Raw genomic sequence first — 24,262 nt, 5'->3', positions numbered from 1 at the left:
ATACGCGTCTGACTGCGATGCGGTGTCGCGGCACCGCACGCAAAAAAGACTTAAATGGGCTTTTCCGGGTGTTGGGGTAATGGGCCAAATCTGGCCTAAATCCCAGGTCCTTGACAAGGACCTCACCCATAAAGAATAAAAAAAAAAAAAAAGTTAAGTTTTTATACTGAAAAACAAACTGAAAATAGAATATAAGACCGAAATTTTTGGCGAATACTGTTCCTATATGCGACCGACGACATACGTAATAATGTGACATATAATAAAACAGTACATCTGTGATAAATTCCGAAAAAATGGCCTTCATATATGTATATAGTGCCCATGAAGTTGGACGATTCTCGGAACCAAACAACAAGGGCTAAGAAATACTTACCGTGAAAAAAACAATTCCTAGCATAAATTATATAACTTAATTTCAGTTTAACTATAAATACGTAACCAAACTAATTGGGTTTTCTTTATAATAGGTACGGACGTCGGAAGGTGATTTTGTTCAGCATGACTTTGGTCAGTGCATCCATGCTGCTCATGGGTTTGGCGCCAACTGTGTTGATGTTGCAGATTGGAGTTTTTTCTTACGGATTTTCAATTATAACACGAGCTGTTACTGCTATGGTTATTCGTAAGTAGATTTCACGTGATGTGTTTAAGAATACGGATTTTTTTGTAATAAATTATAAAGATAGCTGTATATCTTATATCCCCGTATGACGGAGCAACCGCAGTAGTTTTAACACTGTCGTTCAGTCTCATATGCCTCGTGGCTTCTTATGTGTTGCCACGAATGTAACTTAGTTAGTAATACAATTTCCAATTTTTTCTTCTAATATAGTGTATGACTGACTATTTAGGCGACCACTAAGAAACTAGAGAGTTGAAAAAATGCGCGTAAAATGTCTGGCCCAATGGCGCCAACGCCTAAAATGTTGACAGCCTTAAGCCGCTAACCCGTAAAGTCTGATGAAGCATGCGTGTTAACCTCTTTGCGACGGAGCCGGTAATATATGTCTTTAAGTAGCTCACTGTGAACACTATACACAAATTGCTATTCAACCTCACTATGCACACAAGTTACACGACACTTATTTCACGTTGAATTTTGTAATTTCAGTCAATGAGCTTCTCAGCAACGATAAAAGACGAACGTTTGGAATCTTGGTCTCAGTATTTTGTGGACTGGGTGGTTGTGTATTATCTGTAGTCGCTTACTGCATACCTAATTGGCGATGGATGACTTTGGCAATAGCGATAACATGCACGGCACATTTGCCATTGTACTACTGGTAAATATTAACGACTAATATCAGTAGGATGGGGAAGACGGAATACCTTTAGCGCATAACATCCCCAAAAGGTGTTTTAAACATTTAACAACGGTTTATGGGAGTCGTGAGGATACGTATTTATATGTTTACTACTAAATTGGATTTTTCTTTGTTTACTCCTAAATGTGACGAGAAAAGTGAATGAAATGGTGTCCAATCTCCCCCACTCTACGATAGTTTACCTTTACGATGTTGCGTATTCGTTTCTTTAAAAGTGTAAATCAGTTTAACCTGTTTTAGTAGACATAACACACTGTTATAGGCAAAATAAAACAAAATCCAATGCCTAACCAGCAATGCCTACATTACATACTATTCAGTAACATAATTCTTAATTACCACAGTTTTATACGGGACACATTTGGTTGGCTTATACAAAACAAACGGATAAAGTCGGCAGAGAAATTGTACAAGGAGGTTGTCAGAGTGAACAACATTAATGTAGATGAAGCACTTCTTTCCGATCTAAAGGTTGGTTCATAGGGAAAAACTAAAAAAATGGCAGTTTTGAAAAAACAAATTATCTACCAAGTTACATTTGATCCGATAATATATATAAAATGTTGAAAAAAAAACATTTTTGTATCATTCTTTAGGCATTTCTTTCATAACTTCCCAACCCAGTTAAACCTAATCTACTTTGAAAAGTTACTTAAAGCACTTAAGAATAACATCGTGTGTTTACTGTTTTTGTGCCAAGATGGCGCACTCCGCAAGCGGTATTACACCAGCGTTTGGTTAAAGAGAAAAGGTTTATTATTAAAACAAATACACGTAAAACTTGTTTTTATGAACGGTAAACGACATATAGTCGCCACTTCCTTATAATACGTGATTTCCTACAAGCTAGGAACCAAACCCGATGATGACGAAAGCAATGACGTCACGAAGGTGGAAAAGTTTACATATATCGATTTTGTCACTGTGCCATTTCTACGAAAACGAATCCTGCTTCTTAGTTTTATGTGGTAAGTATTTGTGGTTTTAACGACTTCTTTACCGTTTATAGTGGTTTAATTGCTATGTACGTCAACCAGTTAAGTGTTCTTCTCACCCGACGATTTTATCAAAAAATAAGCACCAATTTCGACTATGGGCTGCATTTCAACATGAATAGGTTATTTTTAGTTAAAAGCTGAATAAATATTAGTTAACTGGAGTTGCGAAATGCTTTATTTGACTCCAGGTCGCATTGAAAGACATTACTTTGTTATATAGATAAATCATACTTCAGTTAACTGTAGTGATAGAAATCCTGCCATGCTTTCATCATAATTCCATTCATTTACCATAGTAATAAATAAACTGTAACATCCTAATATGATTTATCTATAAAGGCGTTTTAACCAAGAACTTGCAAATATTTTACGCTTCTTTAGAATCGTGAGAACAGAGTTGTATGAGTTTGTGAATATTCTTTGTTTAAATGGGACGATGCAAGAGATTAAAGCATGGGCTATCTTAACCCAAACCACTATATAGTACTGTGGGGTAAGACGGGACACCTTAAGCATATAATATTCCAATAACTCGATCGTGTTTTAAACAATAAACAACGATCTATATACGATTGTCGTGAGAATACGGTTTTATAATTCTTTAAATGTTATTTGTTTACTACTAAATGGGACGAGAAAATAGAATGAAAAGTGTCCTATCTCCCCACCCTACTATACGTTTCTTCATAACACCCGTATAATTTTTATTCAGTATTTTGTTCGCAGGTTCTCAATGAACATGGGATTTTATGGGCTTTCTTTTAACACACCAAACCTGGGAGGAAATCGTTTTGTCAACGCCTTCATATCCTCAGTAGTTGAGATACCAGCACAGTTTCTATGTTTTGTGCTGGTTAAAAAAATCGGTTGTAGAATGGGGTTTATATCGACGGCCGGGGCTTGCAGTGTCTGCGTGTTGCTAACACCTTTTCTACAAAGCAGTAAGTTGGTACTTATATGCTATTAGACACAGAAACACACACACACGTATATAAACCTTTAAATAAGTAAAACCTACACCAAGCGCTTATTCTATACAGTTTTTCCCGTAAAAAGTATTACATGATGTGCTGTGTACTGTATAGTTTATTTATTCCCATCTTTACCCACAAACGTGGGTTGCTTTTATCGTATTCAAATTAATCGGCCTTAATGATAAATCATTACCTCAGCATGTCTGGTATTTAAAGCTAATATTTGTTCAATTAACGCAACAATTTTAACCATCTCAATACGTTGCAATATTTACCTTTAGCAAACCAGGTTGGTCAAGTTATTTAACTATACGCGAGCAACTTTTGGCCTATTGTCAATACATGAACAATATTTACTTGCAGCGAACCAGATTGCCGGCGTAGTTTGCGCAATGTTGGGCAAATTTTTCATCAGCGCTCCATTTACCATTCTGTATCTCGTGACTGGTGATCTATTCCCTACCATGTTGCGAACTCAATCTTATGGGGCATGCTCTTTTATAGGGAGAGTGGCGGCCATCATAGTACCGTATGTGCTGTATTTAGGTGAGTAGTGTGGGGAAGACAGGACACCTTTAACACATAATATCCAAAAAACGATACTATTTTAAACAATTAACGAGGGTCTACGAAATTCGTGAAGATACAGTTTTATAATTCTTTGAAATTTATTGTTTACTAACAAATGGGAAGAGAAATATAATGAAAGGTGTCCCATCTTTCCCAACCGTACTATATATAGCATATGGGGCACGTTAAGTATACAAAGCATTTTCCATAAGATTTTTAACTTTTTCAGGTAAAACAGTGCACCCGTATCTACCGTACATCGTAATAGGGACAGTCACATTTATATCCGCCATAGCCGCTTTACTACTGCCTGAAACAACAGGAATAAATTTACCGGACACACTTGAAGATGCAAAACAACAGGACAGGTAGGAATAAGTTACTTTTTGCATTAATGGTTTCATACACCATTAATGCTTCGGAAATCTTATGATAACTGTCACAGTCATAAGTACTTTCAGTGTTTGTGTCAAACCGAAAACAACAAGCGCATAACACAACGATTACCAAACACGAAACCTTATCTCGCATATATGCAACATTTTAATCGCAAACCCCCAATTTATCTGTATTGTTTGTTGATCACAAGATTTTTATCGGAAAAATAATCTTTAGACTGTTAGGAGTGGCAAAACGTACCTAAGGATTAAAGCTCATCTTTACTTATAAACTATTATAGTATTTGATTGATGGCGATCAACGCGATCATACATTGTGTTACGAAAATAGGTCGATGAATAAAAACGGAAGCTTTATAACACACTCCGGTGTGGCTTAAAATGTACACTAAAATGTTCGTACCTAGAAACACTCTTATAGGCTGACTAAAACGGTATATATCAAAGTGTCAGTCGTTTCATTACACACGCTTAACGAAAATTTCGATTGGGCATAAATAATACTCAAAACATAAACGTAACGAATGACACCACATATGGTAACTGTATAACAGGTTTACATTATTGAATTTAAAGACTTTATGTTAAAGCTAACGTTCACAACTATGTTACCAAACAAAAAGCTACAGCTGGGCTCAGGATTCCAACTTTTAAAATAATGCAATTTTTTCAGTCACATGAAATGCTGTCAACCGAAGAAAAAAGAGGAAATAAATGGAAATGAAACTGTGTAGAACCCCAAGCACTGTGCTCTTGTTATGTACTTCATCCGAACAGCTTCATGTCATTATGGTGAAGTCATTAACTTTGTATAGAAAATAATGAAATGCTTTTACCAAGAATTCCGCGGTTTGGTTAATTTAGCCTGTTGCTTTAAGATAAAACCACAATGTAATTTGTTTATTCATTGAAACACCTTGGTTTATAGTTGATCATATTTGTTGTACTGTGACTCTGTAGGGTGAAGGGGGTGGGACACCTTTAGCACACAACATCTCCTGATCTTGTTTTAAACAATTAACAAACGTATGCACATGTGAGTCGTGAGGAGGTTATATATATAGTTCTTTTAATGTTCTTAGTTTACCACGAAATTGTACAAAAAATAGAATAAAAAGGAGTCCTCCTCCCACCCTACTATATGTGTGTTTGTATACAGCCGTGCCGCAAAAACTCGCTTTCAGTAATGTTTACAATAAATGCTTCAATAAATTAGTTTGCTATTTTAGGAGTAACCAATACTTTTGTAAGAATATACGTAAGCACAGAATTTCAGTCACTTCGATCTGTAATATGATCGGCTCATGAATTATATGGTGGCTGCTGACATTTCGTCTTAGTTTGTTTGTTGACACATTAGAGCAGTAGTTCTTAAACTTGTTTTTATGCTTTACCCTTTTAACAAAGATGCTTATCAGATTTACTCTCAATATGTAATATTGCGCTTATTTATTAAAAGAATACAACTTATTGCATCAGTTATATTCAATACGATGCGCTAGCTTTTTAGAAACGAGTTGTTCAGTGTCTGGTGAAGTACTAGGCTACAATATGCACATTTTTTTCTGTTCTATACCAACTGTCTGGATTTTGATTGGTAGCTTATTTACCCTCTAAATACAAGGAATTTGCCCCCAAGGGTAAAGTTAAGCCAGTTTAAAAAACGCTGCATTAAAGATATTTCTATGGTAGCCGTGGTTGACATAACATTTCGCTGCAGTTACTACGTGTAGGCATAAGAAGTGCTGTAGGCGCGGTATCGTTGGCAACAACATTGTTTATGGCAGAGCATACGACTATGTCAATATATGAGCATTGAAGTGAAGCAGTCACGGTTGACGCATAAGTATTACATTTAGTGGGCAGTCACGGTTGAAGTATTTGCTTTAAAACGGTGTGATGTTATTGGTCAGTATAGATATTCCTGTATAGTGAGCAAAGCACTACAGGTTAGTTTGATATTCACAGCCGTATAGAAAAGAACATTTAGGGTAAATAGATTTTGTTTGGGTTGTAAAACGATTGATAGCAACAGAAAATGTTGTGTACGAAGAATAACACCGAATGAAACAGTGCAAAAATGGTGGAACGTAACTGCGAGGTCTGGATCTAAACACTCCTGCAGTTAGCCTATTATCATAGTATACTGAAGTGTATACTATGCTATTATTGTTTAGACGCTGTAGTTGTCACGCTGTTTCTTTACATGTCTTTGCGTCGTGTGGTTGCAGCGCATATAAGCGCGTTGTGATTCGTAGTAATATATCAGGACGAAAAAAAGGAAGTGTATAAGATGGAATAAATGAGATTCGAGAGTGAAGCAAACTGAGTACTTTCAAGTCCTGCTTATGCGTTTATAGGATACGAGGTACCGTCACGCGTTAAAACGCGACAAAAGATGGTAGCAGCAAAGCAAGAAGTAGCTGCGTGTGGCGCGTATTATAAGCTCGCTGTTTCATTACTTTGCTTGACTGCAATGTTCGGAGCTCTGCCTTTGTACACCAACGTGTACTTGACGTACACACCTGGATATCAATGCTTGCTGAATGCAACTAATCTTAGAAACAAAAGCTGGAATACAGAAATTAACTCCGCAAATACAAGGTTGACTAATATAGTTATATATTTAACCGACATAACACACGATAAAAACCTGTATGATGACAATATTACGAATCAAATATGATTAGAGATTCATACATAATCATATATGTATCTCTTATTTAACTGTATACAAAATATACTGCTAAATGTAATTAATGTTATTCTAAGTGTAGGCCTATGTGTAGCGTTGTTAAAGTATAATGAACGGATAACAGTTTAACCTAGTAATTATGAAAAATGACACATAATACTTAACAGTGGCGAAATGAAAACAGTTGAAGCGGACCAGAAACAGTGTTATTTCCACAACAATTCAAGTAACATTTCAAGTGATACTTTAGGCGGAAACATGATTGCGTGTGAAAGTTGGCGATTCTTGAAGTCACCTGAAGTTGAATCGATCAGCACAGAAGTAAAATACCACAAGCTCGCTATACTGTAACTACTTTACGTTGTTCCGATATATAGTGTACGTTTAGGTATTTTACCAACACACTACAGATCAGTAGACTTACTTATACAAGTGTATAGCAAACTATTATGACACTTTTAAAGCGTTGTATATTCCTTACTTTCATTTTCCTACTCTGTTGTGAAGTACGATGGGGTGTAATGAGACATGTTTTTATTTTCTTTAAAAACATCTCGTGCTGACTCCTATTTGGCGGTAAACAAAAATTAATTACAGAATTATATACCCGTATATATCCTGGTGATTCTAAATGAACGTTGGTGATTGTTTAAAAACGATCAGAAAATGTGGAGTTTAGGTCTTAATGGTATTGCATCTTATTCCGCAGTACCACATATTTGTATACGGGAATATAGAATGCAAATAATAAACCACCGACCGCTTTGCAGTTTTCGTTGGTGTGTGGAAACGCATGGCTATCACCATTAATTACTTCAGCTCAAATGTTGGGGTTCATGGTTGGCTCGCTTGCCGGTGGGACGTTGTCAGATCGGTATGTTATGATAGATGTGTTTACATACTTTGAACTTGCTTTAAAATCAGGTATGAGATCAAAAAAAGATCATACAAACGCGTTGCTTACGCGTGCCAGATCATTTCTGCATTTTCTATAATCAATATATTGATAAAATATGACACGGTTCCAAAGCCTGCAATTGTCAGACAGTTGGAATAATCCGTTTTAACGACATGGCCTGATCATGTACAGGCGGTGAACAAAGAGAAACACCCGAAGACCAGTCTCCACCAACTTTGCCATATAGCCATAAGCGTGTCTTATACCGGTATTCAATGTTTTGTATGCGGAAATTAAGCACCCTTGCTACATAACAATACTGGTATTAGTAAACTACTGGTATTACCAATACAAACTACACCGATTAAAAGGAGTATGTGTAGGTATTTTACACACATTTAAGGTTTAATATATTTTTAACTATACAATCCTTTGTTTGAATAATAGCCTCGGGATTTACAGGATATCAATCTGACGTTAACTTCCAAACAAACTAATCAAAATGTTAAATGTCTTAATTCTGTCATTATATGTTTACAGATTGGGGAGACGTCCTGTGTTTTTAACGTCCATATTACTTGAAGCAACCAGCCTTCTGGTAGTGTCCTTATCTTCGACACTAGCTACAGTGTACGTCAGCATGTTTGTCATGGGCGTTGGGATGATTGTTCGTGGAGTGACCGGGATGGTTATAAGTAAGTAGAATATTGTTTTAATAAATATACCTGTTTATTCTCTTTGTAGAAGAATATAGTAAAGTGGGAAAGATGACACACCTGTTTATTCTCTTTTCTCGATCCATTTGCTAGTAATAAACAAAGAACGTTCAAAGAAGTATAAAACTGTATCACGACTCCCTTACGGGAATTATAAACCGTATCCTGACGATATTTCTATTTTAGGGGCTCATCTTGCCCCACAAGACTATATATTTTATCTTTAAAAACGCATTCATTCAGTTAACGAAATCGTACCCAACCGACACCGAAGAGCTGTTGGAATATTAGCCATGGTTAGCGAGTCGTTGTCTGGTACATTGGTACCCCTTGTTGCTCTACTGTTGTCGGACTGGAGGTGGATATCATTAGCATCATCTGTTTCGCTATTCGTCGTATCTTTCCCCGTTTTCATGTAAGGTGCTTTTGTTTGTGATTAACCGTTTAACTCTTTTTGATTTTTTTTTAACTTTTGACTAGGTCCTACATAATTGAGTTTTACAAGCAAACCATAGCAGCTAGATTAAAACCATGTTTATAAGTTTGTGAAGAAATCATATTTTTTTGATGACGTCATTATAAAATCTTATAAAATCAATAGCACGTATAGCGTCATAACACTGATCGATATGTTGTTTACAGTTTTGTATATGAAACCTTGAAATGGCTTCACCAAACTAATAACCCCGGCGAAATAGAAAAAGTTTTAACAAAGATAGGAAGAATTAATGGCGAGAAACCTTGCGTGGAAAACCAAGACACACCCGAAGTAAGCAAAGTAACTCATATATTATAACAGTCGGTCGGGGTAAAACAGATACCGTTAGTATATAATATAGTAGGGTGGGGCAGATGGGATAACTTTTTTTATTTAACATTCTCGTCCCACTTTGTAGTAAACAAAGAACATTTATAAAATTATAAAACCGTTTCTACAACTGCCATGGACGGTTGTTAATTGTTCAAAATACGACCAAGGTATTTGGATATCATTTGCTAAAGGTGTCCCATTTTCCCCACCCTACTATAAGTCATATTTCCCCAATTCTTTTTTTTAACAATTAACAACGAAGGTGTTTAATTCTCGTGTAAGTTTGGGTACCTTTATACATCTGACACACATATAAATGTTTTCATGCATCACCAAAAACGAATTTGGTGTCATCAGACGTGATTTAATTTAAATTTTAAAAACCAATTACAGGAAACCAATCAACTGACCACAAAAGACACAAGCAATCAAACAAAATCCTACAACTACCTTGATTTAGTTAAAGTTGATTTTATTCGACGAAGAATCATCATTCTGAGTTACGCTTGGTTTGTGGCTACAATAGGCTTATACACTTTTACAAAATATAATCTTCTATAAAGTTACATATGCCGTAACTATTAACTCGGCACGAGGTGTATAATAATACAGAATATACCAATGCTATATAACGACTGTTGCCCGCCAAACGATAAATATGTTACAATTTAAAGGGCGCATTGGTTTTGCCACAGCCAGTAGTGTACGTTATGTCTTGCCTTAATGAGATATACTTAGTGATTTTGTTACAGGTTTGCTGCAGATATGGCATTCTATGGTCTCACGTTCAATGCAAACCACCTTGGGGGGAATCGTTATATCAACAGCTTCTTAACAGCAGTTGTTGAGTTTCCATCTCATATTATTTGTTACTTAGTAGTGAGAAAATACGGGTGTAGATGTTCCTTCATCTTCTCAGCCATTGTAACCGTAATATGTATGGTTGCTGTGCCGTTAATGCAACAAGGTGAGATACTTTGTTGATCGTTGTGGGTATTAAATACCTCAACACGTATGTCATAACTCGACAGTAACCATAATGTAGCGTGTGTATCTGGTGCCCTTGGCAGAGGGCATGCGACATATTTAGGATATTTGTTTTACATAGCAATGACAGCATTCACAGTATACTCCAGAGTGGGCATAACGCCTGTGTATATTCACTGTGCGCGAATGCTGCATAAAGCACATCTTATGGCAGCATTGTGCTATTATATACTACCATGGGGAAATGAATATTGGTACGCATATAATATTCTATAATTATAATTGTATTTTTGACAATTACCAACCTTTTCTATAGTCGTAAGAATACTCTTAAACCTGCAACTATTATTTTTGTTTACTGCCTTATGGGACGATAAAGGAAAATAATAAATGGACCATATAACCTTATAACCAACTATATAGAGTGAAATGAAAACATTTTTTGAAATATCGATTTCAAATCACTCTGTATTTGCAGTGGACGTGTGGGCAAGTGTGGCATGCGCAATGCTGGGCAAGCTTTTCACAACCGTAGGTTACACTGTGCTGTTTATATTTACTGGTGATCTGTTCCCTACCATGATGAGAACGCAAGCTTACGGCGCTTGTTCGTTCATGGCCAGGTTTGGGTCGATACTGGTGCCCTACATTTTATTCCTTGGTAAGAAATATTTGGGTGGTATTTTTTAATGATTGGCAAATAGACAGCCATGGACGACTGGGTTGGATTAATGAACGTCATAAGGTTTATCACAAGGACACACACGCCAATAGTGATAGCAGTGACGAGCACCGAACACGCATTTTTTGTAACGAAGCGAAAACCTTTGTTTCCGGGTATTCTAACATTCATCGCCACTAGCGGGCGATTTAAACTAGGTTTAGTTCTGCTTGGTGGCGCTGTGGTACTGAAACATGGTTACTAACAACGGTAATTTATAAATCTTTTCAGGCAGTACGGTTCATCAATCGTTACCTTACGTCATAATGGCCACTGTTTCGTTGTTCGCTGTTGTTGCGATGTTTTTCCTCCCCGAAACTAAAGGACTTCATCTTCCAGAAACGTTGGAAGAGGCGAGATCACAGGACCGGTATTATGACACAATAAACACGAATTAGGACGCTTTAACTCACAACATACTGCTGGGCAAGAAGAATACCGTTAGAAAATAATATTTCACATTTTCTGGTGTTTTCAACAATTAACAACCCTTTTTCTGAGCTTCGAGGAAACGTTAAAAAAATCTGTAAATTTTATTTTGTTTGTTTACTTCGAATGGGACGATAAAGAAATTTAAAATATGTGCCATCTTACCCCAACTTATAAAACAAGATTTATTTTACAATGGAAATTAAAATGATAGACTCTACTTTTTTGTAAATTAAAAAAAAAACTTCTTATACCAATTTTTAACAAGTAGCATAATTTATTTCATTTTTCAACAACATTTTTAAATATATTTTCCAGACGCATTTAACTGTATATTCCTACTTATTACAGGCACAGGTTTCAATGTACCGAGCGAAGAGACAACAGAAACTGCGTAAACAACAATACCGTTGCAAATTCCTAACCCTAATGAAATTGCAAGAATTATATGTATAGTAGGTTGGGGGAAGATGGGACACCTTTTCATTCTATTTTCTCGTTACATTTGGTAGTAAACAAAGAACATTTAAAGAGTTATTAAACCGTATGCTCATGACTCCGAAAGACCGTTGTTAATTGTTTAAAACACGATCACGATATTTGGATATTATGTGTTAAAGGTGTCCCATCTTCCACCACTCTACTATATATACAACATCCTTTACGAATCCAACACCGTACACTGTAAAATTATAGACAAAAAAATCAAATATATTCGGAGATGCATTGTATATTGGGCGCTGTGAAGTAGTAGTGAAATTTGTGCAATATTAAAGTTCAACTTTTAAAATCTCCAATTTGTGTACCAGCGCATATATTTAGTGCTTACATTTAAAATGTCCAAACGAATTCGCCTTTTGTGCCGATATGTTTGTTTGATTTTTATGCTTGTCGGTGGGAATTAAAACAACTCGTGTTGCATCTGTATTGCACATTATTTATGCTTGTTTCATAGCCCTCATCTTCTCTGTTATAAACTGTGCAAAAGGTATTATTTATTGTTCTTGTTTAGCCTATACCAATATCATTTTGACTATACAGTACTTGTGGTGTATCTTTTTTGATTTTTTCCCAATCATTTAGCAATCCGTCTTGCGTTATAACACGGTTGTTTAAACACCTCGTATGTTATTTTGTAGGTGAATATTTTTTAAGATTTTTTTTAATTTTTGACTGATACGCTGGACAGCCCAGCAGTGGCTACTGGTTTAGAGCAATTGCGCTAACTGTCTTGCCCAAGGACACATTCGCTCACAATTGTAGCAGCGAGCCTTGAGCCTTAAACCTATAACCTTTGGGTTACAGACGAGCGCGCTAGCCGCAAACCACTTTTACATGGCGTCGGACATACCATTTAAAATTGGAATAAAACGGTTTAAAGTTTAAACGAAACATCCCGTGTTAGCAATATACATAACAAGGTATGTATCTGTATATTAAAATTCAAACAAACCGAACGTAGTTGGAAGTTTAGCTTTAAGTGGCTAGGGTCCCCTAAATTCTTATTATTACCGTTTTAAAACTACTGCCAAATTCTAAGCATATGTGGTAGCCCCTTAGGGGAATACCAATTGATAAAACCTTAGTTGTTTATATTATAAGCAATTAATTTGCAAATCGCACAGATTTAACGGGGTATAAATTAGTTTCACTTTATATATACTGTACGGCCGTATACGCCGAGTAAAAGATATGTATGTTGTAAAATAATTACGTGTCGATTAGATATCCGGTTAGCGCGTAACCGACGCTTTGCAAATATTATTGAAATTTTAGCAAGTACATGTTGTTGCAATACAGAAAACTGATTGGATTTTGGTTAATATTGGGTATGCTACAACAGAAACGAATATAACTGGAAATGGATATTCTGTTTATTTCGGAGTTAATTGCAAATCCTGGGCCACAAGGACGGCATGTTATGGTCATTGGATATTTGGACAATTACAATCCTATTGAAGGTTTAAGTATTAGTGTTATAATATTGGTTATAGGTGACGATTGTGAACAAAAGTCACTGTTTTGTTGTTGTATAGCCTGTTTTACAATTGCCGCAGCAGCGACTTTGTAGATTTATGGTTGAATGGTTTTGTGTTATTTATTATGATCGGGTAGGGGTTTTATATTACGGTGTTTTTGGCATTTAAAAATTTAGTTTGTTGCAAAGTCCGTTCAATTTTTTTCAATTACAGTTTGTGTTCGTTTTTTTTTAAAGTTAAATTTTGCTAATAATTATTTTGCAGCATTTGTAAGGGTGTTAATCACTAATTTTACAGGCACTGCCGTTCTTACAACCACCGACGGGAATTGTTGTTTACACTTGACATTAGACCTTACAACCTGTCAAGTTGATGACATTGCAAATAATATTTTGTGCCGAATCATTGGACGCTCGTACAAAATGGAAGATGACTCGTTAAAAATAGAAGTAGAATCATTTATAAGTTGTCGAAATTGGAATTATGCTGAGTACAAAGAAACAATTGAACTACAACGAAAAATGTTTGAAGAAAACAAACAAAACAACTAAATATATTTTAACATCTTATTTTTCACTGTTCAATCATAGACATATAATTTATAAATATCCTTAATTCAAAATGTTTTTGTTCATTTGTTTTGTAATACCTCTTAATTTATTAGTGTTGCCTACAATCATATTTCTATATTTTGTTTACAAATAATATACCGAATAACTTTTCCTTTTCCTTTTTTAGCCTATATACAGTTTTTTATTATTTTTTGGGGGGTCAAATTTGTTTAAAAATATTTTTTTTCTGTGGTAAAAAAGTTTTAAAAAATATTCAGTTTAAAAATCTGAAAGAAAATGGAAAAGGGCCAACTCTAGCCAAAAATTTAGACATATGAATGTCACACTGCAGGGCCCCACCCACATAAATAAAAAAGGAAAAAAGGTTAGTTAAACTTTTAAATAATACTTTATTTGTCTTAATTTGTTTGCACCTTGTACACACATAACAACTAATGCAAACAATGCATAATATAAGCCTGTCAAACATTCCAAACACATCATTTATATTCAGCTGCAAAACAGTTTCTAAGTTTGCCACTGTGTCTGTAAAGCATGAATCTTATGGTTTTTTTACTTTCAGTAACAAATTTAATGACGGGGGAAGATGTGTTTCCTTGTGACAGGTAAAGAGTTTTTTTAAATTACAAGATAAAGAAAATACCTTGACAAGGTATATCAATTGTTGTTTTACCATTACTTTTTTTCCTAATAGAATAGACAAAAATTATAGTTATGCTCTGCTTAGTTAATAAATAGGCTGGTTCTTTAAAATGAAGGCCATTTTTCCAAGTAAGCAGTTTTACGTTTATAATTTTTAATTGCAGTTATTGCTTTAAAGTTTTGTTTTACTTTAAATGCTGCAAAATATTAACAAAAAAATTATTAAATTGCAGTGAAATATACTGCAAGGGGCCCCTGTTGAATGCCGCGCAAAATGCATTCGTTTTCAACGATTCTAAATCATTTGTTGACATGAAACTAAAGCAAGATCCAGGTCAGTCAATCTGTTTTGGCAATTCAACCAATTTTGACCTGGTTTCCTATTCAATTCAGACGCTGTACTAGCTGCATTCGCTGACCTGAATCAAATACATAGCGGACAAATCCCTGTCGAGGCCGTTAAACAATTTGTCGCCAAGTATTTTGACCAACCTGGCTCAGAGTTTGAAGATTGGGTTCCTCTGGATTGGACCCAGAGGTAGAAAGTTAAATGTGAAAATTTTTGTTACAGTACTGAAGTTTAAAAAAATTATATAGTTTTTTCGAATTTTTTGAAATTAAGTTGCACAAATTGCAGAAACATAATTTTTTTAAAAAATGAATAAAAATTTTTTTGTTTAAAATAATTAATAAAAAGTTTATTAAATATTATATACCTTGTTTAATTGATTTTACCCTAATAAAAAAATATTATATATTTATTTTCTTTAATTTATTTTAATTTTTTATTTGCGCTGTCAGAAATTTTTTTGGCAAAATATTAATAACACAAACGTTATTTTTTTTTATTCAGTCCACAATTTCTGTCCCATATTTCTGACCCTCAATTACGAACATGGGCTTCAGATTTAAATGTATTATGGAAACAACTTGGTCGGAAAATGATCGGTGATGTTTTTGTGAATAGTTCACGATACAGCGTGATTCCCGTGAAAAATCCCGTGATTGTTCCAGGAGGAAGATTTCGTGAATTTTATTATTGGTAGGTTCGTTTTTTATAGCAGTTTGTAGTTTTTTAAAAATTTGTGGAGTTTTTTTCAATAAAATAAATATATATATATACTATATTGCAAAGCTGATAATATCATACACAAGACACGACTGATTAAACATTTTTTTTACAGTTATGAACAAATGTTGTTTTTTTTAAAGCTTTTTGAATTTTAATAAATTTAATAGTTTAGTTGTGTATTTTATTATTGGTTTATTTGTTTTAAAGCAGTCAGTTTTATAAACACGTGGTTTTTCTTTAATGAATTAAATATGTTTTAAACCTAACCAATACTATTCTGAACAACTTCAATTGAATTTTCTATTAACAAACAGATTATACACTAAATTTGTTATATCTTTTTAACTTTTTATACCAATGTACTTCCATTTGCTACGACAAAAGCAACCAAGTACACGGCGAACTAATCCCTTTAAGTATCATGTTACTTACTGTTCCACCCTATAAGTTACTTATCTTACAAAACCCGCTGATTGTTAACTTTTCCACAGGGATTCTTATTTTGTTATACGAGGTTTACTTCTAAGTGAAATGTACACCACTGTAAAAGGAATGATTGAAAACTTTTTACAAATAATTGAGGAGTTTGATTTTATCCCGAACGGTGGACGTATTTATTACACACGAAGGAGCCAACCTCCTTATTTAATTGCGATGGTGAAAGAATATGTGGAAGCTACTGGTAAACCTTTTTTCAGCATTTATTTTACAATACAAGCGTATTATTAACATTTTAACCTAGCTTTGCACTTTTGCTGCTGGTTTTTAAACATGGATACGGGTCAAAGTCGTACAGGCACCTTGTTGTTGTAACTTTATCCACATAAGTTGCTTGACGCTTGACAGGGCGCGTTTCAATAGTTCATTTTAAAAAACTGTTAAAACAATATGAGGCATTGCTGGTCCATGAACATACATTAAAACTCAACGCTACAGAGTAAATTTATCATTCAAACACCTGTGTTATTCACTCTGTCTCATCTACAAATTACATAAGCTTCTAAATTACCTAAATGCAATTTCAACAGCAGCACAACAAACACTTATGTTTCAGGAGACAAAGAATTTTTAAACTTAGCGTTGCCGACACTAGAAAAAGAATACTACTTTTGGATGAACCATCGTAACATAGAAATTAACGGTCACATGTTAAATTATTACGCCTCTGATGTAAACACACCAAGACCAGAGTCATACAGAGAAGATAGTGATGTCATAAAGGATCTTAGCCCAGGTTATAACACATATTGCATTGTTTTCTAATATTATTGAATAAATAAAAATTGTTTATCCACGCGGCACGAGGGTGGGGTGCAACTGGACGTTATAATACATTTGTTATGTTTCGTAGCAGACTTTTTATTCGTTCAAAATTTTATGTTTTTAATTTATCCACAATTCTTCATTAATTACTTTTTAATTCACATAAGTTCAAGAGAAACATAAATAGGATGGGAATCTATGCAATACAATATAGTCGCCATTTTGTTTTATTTTAAATGGTAGCAGCCAACGTAATTCAACGTTGTTTGTTGCCTTGGTTGAACTACTTCCTGTGATACAGTGTTTGAACTTACTTTACATAAAACCTTACGTTGCTTATTACAAACCCTTACTGTTTGTCGACATTTTAAATTTCCCCTTTTAATTGCATTAAATATAATAAAAGTTTCATTATTTTACACTTTGATAAAAAGTTTAGATATTAATATATTTTAGTGACCTCTTAATCCATAAAACGATTACCGGACCAGCTTATATCGGTTTATTTTAAACAACATATTTTTATTACAGAAGACGCAAATTCGCTTTTAAGTCACGTTACTTCTGCATGCGAAAGTGGTTGGGATTTCTCCACTAGATGGGCTGGTGAGCGCTTTACTTTTGCATTGTGAAGTCACAAACATATTTATACCATCATATTTAAACTAATCCACAGGTACAAAATATTCGAGTGAAATTGAAGTTGTGCCTCAGTTGTTAACAAGGACAATTATTCCTGTTGATTTAAACAGCATAATGGCGTTTAATGAACGAACATTAGCAGAATTCTACAGAATAATTGGTAAGTGCTTTGTAATTAACAATGGCTGTGTTAATACAATAGTAACCATTGTTTAGGAAACAATACACAAGCGACCACATTTTACGAAATATACGAGAAAAGAGCACAAACCATAGAATCAATCATGTGGAACCAAGATGACAACAGTTATTATGATTATGTTGCAACAGAAAATTCACAAAACAAGTCAATATAAAATTTATTTACAACTGCTTTTATGTATAAATGCTACCTCTAAGTGTTTTTAAAACATTGAGCAAAAGAAATGAAAATATATATAAAACTAAAAAAACATAACCTTTATAGATTCTAAACAAAAGAAGCAACTAAACAATTTTGAACCTGGACTTTCATGCCCTACATTACATAACACAATATTTCGCTGGAACAAAACTTAACATAGCTTTTTATTTATCTGTTTGAAAGTGATTTTAAAAACGAACTCATTTTAACTCAAAGCAAAAAAGTAAAAAAATCGCATTATTAAAAAAAGAGAAGCGAATCAATAACAAGACATTATGAGAACCCCATCTAACGTCTAATATTTCCCACAGGGTTTATTTTGCATCAAACATGAATCCATTGTGGACAAAATGTTTCCCTTCAACTGTCAATGTAACAGAGAGAGAAGAACGGATGTTTCAGTATTTAAAGGTGAAAGCTTTGCCTTTTAAATCTTACCCACAAATCTTAATTGATTTTTATGAGCAATTCTAGTCAACCATTTTCTGTATGTAATGAATTACAGACTATTAACGGGGTTTTGGGTTTAACAGCCATGCATTTGAACTTGTGCTCTTTTCCTCTTTTATAGCATATTTTAACCCTTATCTGTTAATTTCCTTGACCTTTACTATCGTTTTCAAACAGATAAATACAAAATTCTGTTATAAAAAGATAATAAATCACTGCCTTGTGAACTAGTGGTGGCTAATTAGCTATATTCACTTTGTAATGACTTACAGGTGCATAATTTCTCCTAAATATCGCTATTATCATCATTTATATTCAGACGAATGGTGTTCTGGAATATCCTGGGGGAATCCCCACTTCTCTAAGACCTAGTGGCGAGCAATGGGACTTCCCCAACGCGTGGCCTCCCTTAGTTGTAAGTATTGTAATGATAACGAAGTGCTTTGTTAGAATTCACATGTTATAGATGTAGCGACCTTGCTCTTATCCCATTAAATGTAAATACGTTTTTAACTGTAACTGTGTTTTAATGGACGTCGCTATATCTTGTGCTTTTATTTTAAATACTTTTTGATATTTAATTATTTGCCACTGAAATTCAAGAGACAAATACAAGTTACTATTTATATTATTAAAGTGAAACAAAAATTAACTTGCTGTAATATACTAAACATATAGAACTATAATCCTGTATACAGTAAGTCAGCATATATATATTATAAAGTATTCAATATATTGAGTTAAATTATTAATAAAGACATAATGATATTGGTATATCCAACTGTGGTCGCATACAATTGATCAAGTTTTAACAAAGATGGTTTATCGTTAAACTTAATTTTAATGCAAAAACGTCAGCCTTGTTATTATAGGATCAACCACCCATTACTTTGTGTTTGAACCTAATCTCAAAATAGTCCTTGAGTTAACGCTTGAATAGCCATGTTTGTATTGCAGCTTCTCATAATAGAAGGCCTTGCTACGAGTAATTCAAGTCTACTTCAAAATGCAGCTTTACAACAAGCAAGCAAATGGGTGAATGGGAATTATAAAGCTTACCTTAAATCGGGGTTTATGTTTGAAAAGGTCAGAATGTTCTATGTATTTATGTGAATAGTTGTTTATGACAGTAGCTCCTACAAAAAACTCACTGATAATAAGATACAGATCGGGACCATAGAAATCGAAATATATAAATTCCAAACTGGTGGTTTATTTACTCCATGAACTTTCTGCTCTGCATACCATGTATGACGAACATATTTTGCACAATTGTTCAAGTGTGACGCGTAAACAAGTTGGCATCTATGTATTTGGATTTTTCCAATGATTTAAAACTGTTTTACATGAGTTTTTGGCTTTTTTGTATATTTGTGTGTTATATTTTTAATCTAGTTCAAAGGTGAATCTCATTCATGCCTAAAAATATTATGCATAAAATTCACATCATTCTCATTATATTAATCATAACATCACAATACACAGTATGACGTCACACAAGCAGATGGTGTAGCAGGGAGTGGGGGTGAATACGATGTACAAGTTGGGTTTGGTTGGACTAATGGTGTTGTTATGTCGCTGTTAGATCGCTATGGAGACACTTTAAAATGTAAGTCTAATGTTCTAATTATCTTGCAGTAATTATGGATTAAAGGAATACATACTGATGATGTCACCTTGGATGGCAGACACAATGTTGATATAGCAATAATGAAATTTACATTTTTTCCAGTAGGGCAGTTTTAAACATTACATTATGCATGACAACAACAGCAGCAGTTTATTTCTGTATCATATTAAAACAATTATAGTTTACATTTAAATCAAGAAATATGGTCTTAGTGGCAAATATTTTTTGGTGATTTATTTCCAGAAAAATGGTCATTTTCTCCCCTGTATACTGGTAAACAAATTTTATTGATTAAAACAAATGGAAACCACAAGCTTTGCTATTGAAGCGTCAAGTTCCAGTTAATTATTAATTAACATTTTGTGGAAGGATGTATGGGGTTACATGGGGTGGAATTTGATATTTATTTATCGCAGAACCTAACCCACTTAGTATATTAGTTAGTTCGTAATATCCTGTGTGGCTTAGATTGGAATACCTTGTGTAACTTGCTAACACAAAAACTAACACAACTTTTTACGATACCATTATTACGTTTAGATTCTGCTTATTCTATTTTCATTGCCATTTTAAATAAAATATGTTACAAGAAAATGTAAAAAAATAGTTACCTAGAAAATTACATATGTAGTAATAAATCAGTAACTCCAAAACGGCCACAAGATGTATGTAACAGAATATGCGTATTATAACGAGGTAACGACTGTCGTTGCCCCGCCACGTATTATTAATTAAATTAGATATAGTAGTGTGGGGGAAGACGGGACACCTTTAGCACATAATATCCAATTATTCGGATCGTGTTTTAAACAATTAACAACGGTCTGTGTGAGTTGTAAGGATTATTAAATTTTAATTCTTTAAATGTTATTGGTTTACTACCAAATAGGACGAGAAAATAGAATGAAAATGTGTCCCATCTTCCCCCACCCTACCATATAATTATACAATAGGGCGACATTGAGGTTAAAGGGATATTAAATTTACATGTTGACGCTCAAAATACAATTCGCCCAATATTCAGTTTATTTTGTTTGTTTTCACTTTTTCTTCTCTCTAACAAACGACCGAAGGCAACACCAACACAAGCATTACACATACATTACACGTCGTTATAGTTACGCTATACGACGTTTCTTCGTTTTCTGTTACACATTATGACAACACAAGCGTTGTCTGCTGTTTTGACGTTTAGTGTCGAATATATCATGTTTATCGAATCGTACGTTCGCGTATTGATGAAATCATACATTCACATTTTGTTTTGCTGTTTCTATTACGGCCTGCAGTGATAGAAGGTTTTCTGAACGAGTCGTTTTTTTAGTTTTAGTGTATTGTTTTCAGCATAAAAGGGCTCTAATGTTTGTTCTATAATGTGTATAATAAAGGGCGGGTCTGCTTTTATGTGTATACGTTTTTTGGTACTACTATTTTGTGTTAAAACCGTTTTGTTCTTGTGCAAAATTACAGTTTGCATTGTGTTTTATCGAGGACGTTGTCTCACGAACATTGGCAGATATTTCCAATAGAATAGAAACGTTGTTGTTTTAATTAAATGGACTTCGACTTTATGCGGGGTATGTCCCCTTGTTTCCATGTAAACGGGAATAATATTGACGTTATCGAAACACCCTGTGATTTCTATGATGCTTTGGTGCTGGGTGCAAATTCTGCCAAAACTAGAATCGCTCTGGCAGCACTGTATCTCGGCACAGGAGAATTAGAAACACTTTTCGTTGATTCACTACATCGAGCTCTGGAGCGACGTCTATCGGATTCCGAGTTTTTAGAACTTGACGTGTTGCTGGATTTTGTTAAAGGTCAACGTGGAGAAACCAACTCGCTTACGATGCTAAAACCTTTGGCGGGCTTCTCAAACAAAGTCTGCATATCTTTATTTCGATCCCCGATGTTTCGCGGGCTTTGGAAGCGTCTTCTTCCGGCAAGATCGAACGAAATCCTTGGCCTTTTTCATATAAAGGTTTTTGTATTCGACAATGACGTCATCGTATCTGGAGCCAACCTAAGCGGCCAATATTTTAGAAACCGACAAGATCGTTACTACAAAATTAAGGGGTCAAAGAACCTGGCTGATTACTTTCAAGGCTTGATCAAAACAATATCGTTATTTTCCTACCATTTACAAACTGATGGCAGTCTCATATTTTCGCCTTCATGCTCTTATAACCCGGACGTGCAACCTGGACTTTATGATACAGAGCTCCGTAACAGCTTGCTTCAGTTTACAGGACCATATAATGTACCGAAACGAGCAAATTCTACACCACGGTCTATCTTCATTGCCCCAGCGAATTTCTGGGCCTACATTCGACAATTTGGTTTGAACATCAAACAAACCGACAAAACAAACGAAGAAGATTTTGTTGAACTTCATCACCATGACGATCGTGACGTAGAAGACACTTTAATTTTTCCCACAATTCAACTCGGTTGTGTCAACATCCGGCAAGATGAGGAAGTGACGAACATGATGCTTGCATCATTTCCGGCAAATTCCCGTGCGTGTATCACTTCCGGTTACTTCAACGTCACTGATGACGTGACCGCTATGATCGCTGGAGGCGTTGCAACGTTTGAGATTATTACCGCTTCCCCGGGGGCTAACGGGTTTCTCGGGTCCGGGGTTTTTTCTGGTTACATGCCGCAAATGTATTGTTCTCTTGTGAAAAACTTCTTCGAGCTGTTGGTCAAAACTGGTCGCTCGTGTAAAGTGAAGCTCTGGGAGTATTGCCGAAAAGACTGGACCTACCACGCGAAAGGAATCTGGTATTACCCACCGAATGCACTGTTTCCACAACTCACAGCTATCGGTTCTTCAAATTTGGCGATACGATCAATGCAGCGAGACCTAGAAGCTCAACTCTATATTGTGACTTATAACGAGAAGTTAATGAAAAAAATGCACAAGGAAAAATGTTTGATAATGAACGAATCGTCGCTTATTACAAATGAAACTTTTAAGGAATCGAGATACAATGTGTCTGCATGGGTTACAAGTGTTATAGATATTGTGAAGCGTTACTGCTGAGAAATATATGTATGTATGTAACTAACTTATATTTACTTTAGTCGAGAATCTTTTTCGTAGCTGATTTTTACAGTTGTGTTGCTTGTACTTACAATGCTATATATAGTGAACTTTGCTTTAATTTGGTTAAATTTAATTTAGTTTTATTCCAGCGTTTATATTGTAAAACCAACTTGTTATTTTCTTTATGGCTTTAACGTTTTTGTTACCAGTCTTTTTTAAACTTAATATTGTTTTTTTTTACCGTAATAACATAGACTTATACCGCTTAGTTCTAATAGCCAGATTTACTTTGTTACGTCACAACACTATTTGTTTTTCAGTCGATTCTTCTACGACACCTAGCGTCGAAATTACGTCATCGGAAATGACGACAAGTTCTTGCAACGTCATTAGACCAATAACGTCACAGGCAGCTTTACTATACTTTTCATTCATAAGTTTATTGTTCTGTATTTTGTAAATTTGAAATAATGAACGATTAATTTAGATATTACAATTTCTACCAATTACAGCACTGCAATTTTCGTTTAATTTGCACCTGTTTTAAAATTCTGCACTTATGTAATCTAATATTGTTTTATACCAACATGGTTATTTAACGGAATACAAAGCATTATTAAAATATACAACTCAAGCAAAATATATACAGCTAAAATAATTATATATGGTAGTGTGGGGGGAGATATACCTTTCACTTTATTGTCTCGTCCCTCTTGGTAATAAACAAAAAAAATTTAAAAAAATTTAAAAAAATACAAAACCGTATCCTTACGACTTCCATATACAATTGTTTAAAACACGATCAGGATATTTGGATATTATATATAGTAGGGTGGGGGAAGATGGGACACCTCTAGCACATAATATCCAGATATTCTGATCGTGTTTTAAACAATTAACAACGGTCTATGAGAGTCATGAGAACATAGTTTCTTATTTCTTTGAATGCTCTTTGTTTACTACTAAATGAGACGAGAAAATAGAGTTAATAAGTGTCCCATTTCCCCCATCCTACTGTATGTGCTAAAGGTG

General features: G+C 34.6%; 3 protein-coding genes and 1 long non-coding RNA gene across 12 annotated transcripts in view; all 4 read left to right on the top strand.

Annotated features, from left to right (window-relative positions):
- Positions 1–5,483, top strand: part of LOC494356 (solute carrier family 22 member 21) — an 8,478-nt gene extending 2,995 nt beyond the window's left edge. Inside the window, exons 5-12 of one of the 2 annotated variants that reach the window (XM_002125102.5) lie at positions 471–625; positions 1,115–1,286; positions 1,673–1,799; positions 2,175–2,296; positions 3,053–3,267; positions 3,664–3,846; positions 4,100–4,238; positions 4,942–5,483. In XM_002125102.5, the coding sequence (XP_002125138.2) occupies positions 502–625; positions 1,115–1,286; positions 1,673–1,799; positions 2,175–2,296; positions 3,053–3,267; positions 3,664–3,846; positions 4,100–4,238; positions 4,942–5,002 (1,143 nt within the window). In that variant the 5' untranslated portion in view covers positions 471–501 and the 3' untranslated portion in view covers positions 5,003–5,483. Of the gene's footprint in view, positions 1–470; positions 626–1,114; positions 1,287–1,672; positions 1,800–2,174; positions 2,297–3,052; positions 3,268–3,663; positions 3,847–4,082; positions 4,239–4,941 lie in introns of those variants that run through there. The other variant, XM_026836262.1, reaches the window with a different exon arrangement.
- A 216-nt stretch (positions 5,484–5,699) lies between these two features.
- Positions 5,700–12,446, top strand: LOC100180696 (solute carrier family 22 member 2-like). 5 transcript variants are annotated; one of them, XM_026836259.1, is made up of 11 exons: positions 5,700–6,872; positions 7,214–7,284; positions 7,734–7,837; positions 8,402–8,556; positions 8,821–8,992; positions 9,220–9,346; positions 9,782–9,897; positions 10,141–10,355; positions 10,854–11,036; positions 11,328–11,466; positions 11,877–12,446. In XM_026836259.1, exons 1-11 carry the CDS (start codon positions 6,815–6,817, stop codon positions 11,947–11,949), a joined length of 1,413 nt encoding a protein of 470 aa, XP_026692060.1. In that variant the 5' UTR covers positions 5,700–6,814; the 3' UTR covers positions 11,950–12,446. The 5 variants fall into 5 exon arrangements, with proteins under 5 accessions (XP_026692060.1, XP_026692059.1, XP_018669369.1 ...); XM_018813824.2 differs by having other exon boundaries at positions 5,703–6,872; positions 7,131–7,284; XM_026836261.1 differs by having other exon boundaries at positions 6,803–6,872; positions 7,214–7,341.
- Positions 12,447–12,700: 254 nt separating this feature from the next.
- Positions 12,701–14,242, top strand: LOC100175235. Its single transcript, XR_003396273.1, has 3 exons — positions 12,701–12,946; positions 13,326–13,486; positions 13,802–14,242. It is a non-coding gene; the product is annotated as an uncharacterized LOC100175235 (long non-coding RNA).
- A 2-nt stretch (positions 14,243–14,244) lies between these two features.
- LOC100177548 (trehalase) lies at positions 14,245–23,856 on the top strand. 4 transcript variants are annotated; one of them, XM_002131746.5, is made up of 15 exons: positions 14,245–14,440; positions 14,639–14,681; positions 14,952–15,052; positions 15,112–15,256; positions 15,572–15,760; positions 16,282–16,472; positions 16,845–17,024; positions 17,585–17,659; positions 17,730–17,855; positions 17,912–18,041; positions 18,410–18,509; positions 18,868–18,963; positions 19,506–19,634; positions 20,034–20,157; positions 23,551–23,856. In XM_002131746.5, exons 2-15 carry the CDS (start codon positions 14,650–14,652, stop codon positions 23,688–23,690), a joined length of 1,758 nt encoding a protein of 585 aa, XP_002131782.1. In that variant the 5' UTR covers positions 14,245–14,440; positions 14,639–14,649; the 3' UTR covers positions 23,691–23,856. The 4 variants fall into 4 exon arrangements, with proteins under 4 accessions (XP_002131782.1, XP_018669368.1, XP_004226539.1 ...); XM_018813823.2 differs by lacking the exons at positions 14,245–14,440; positions 14,639–14,681 and adding an exon at positions 14,710–14,728; XM_004226491.4 differs by lacking the exons at positions 14,245–14,440; positions 14,639–14,681; positions 14,952–15,052; ... (9 more) ...; positions 19,506–19,634; positions 20,034–20,157 and adding an exon at positions 21,062–23,236 and having other exon boundaries at positions 23,551–23,737.
- The last annotated feature ends 406 nt before the right edge of the window (positions 23,857–24,262 follow it).

The sequence above is a fragment of the Ciona intestinalis genome, chromosome 10 (assembly GCF_000224145.3).
Source record: "Ciona intestinalis chromosome 10, KH, whole genome shotgun sequence".
Taxonomy (NCBI): Eukaryota; Metazoa; Chordata; class Ascidiacea; order Phlebobranchia; family Cionidae; genus Ciona; species Ciona intestinalis.
The sequence above is the reverse complement of the archived record's forward strand: the minus strand, read 5'-3'. Positions and strand labels throughout refer to the sequence as shown.

Coding starts and splice junctions, on each gene's coding strand:
- LOC100177548 (XM_002131746.5), top strand. CDS start 14,650: ATGACGGGGGAAGATGTGTTTCCTTGTGACAG. Junction 15,053..15,111: donor GAAACTAAAGCAAGATCCAG/GTCAGTCAATCT, acceptor TATTCAATTCAG/ACGCTGTACTAGCTGCATTC. Junction 15,257..15,571: donor CCTCTGGATTGGACCCAGAG/GTAGAAAGTTAA, acceptor TTTTTTATTCAG/TCCACAATTTCTGTCCCATA.
- LOC100180696 (XM_018813824.2), top strand. CDS start 6,667: ATGGTAGCAGCAAAGCAAGAAGTAGCTGCGTGTGGCGCGTATTATAAG. Junction 9,347..9,781: donor AAAACCAAGACACACCCGAA/GTAAGCAAAGTA, acceptor AACCAATTACAG/GAAACCAATCAACTGACCAC. Junction 9,898..10,140: donor ATCATTCTGAGTTACGCTTG/GTTTGTGGCTAC, acceptor ATTTTGTTACAG/GTTTGCTGCAGATATGGCAT.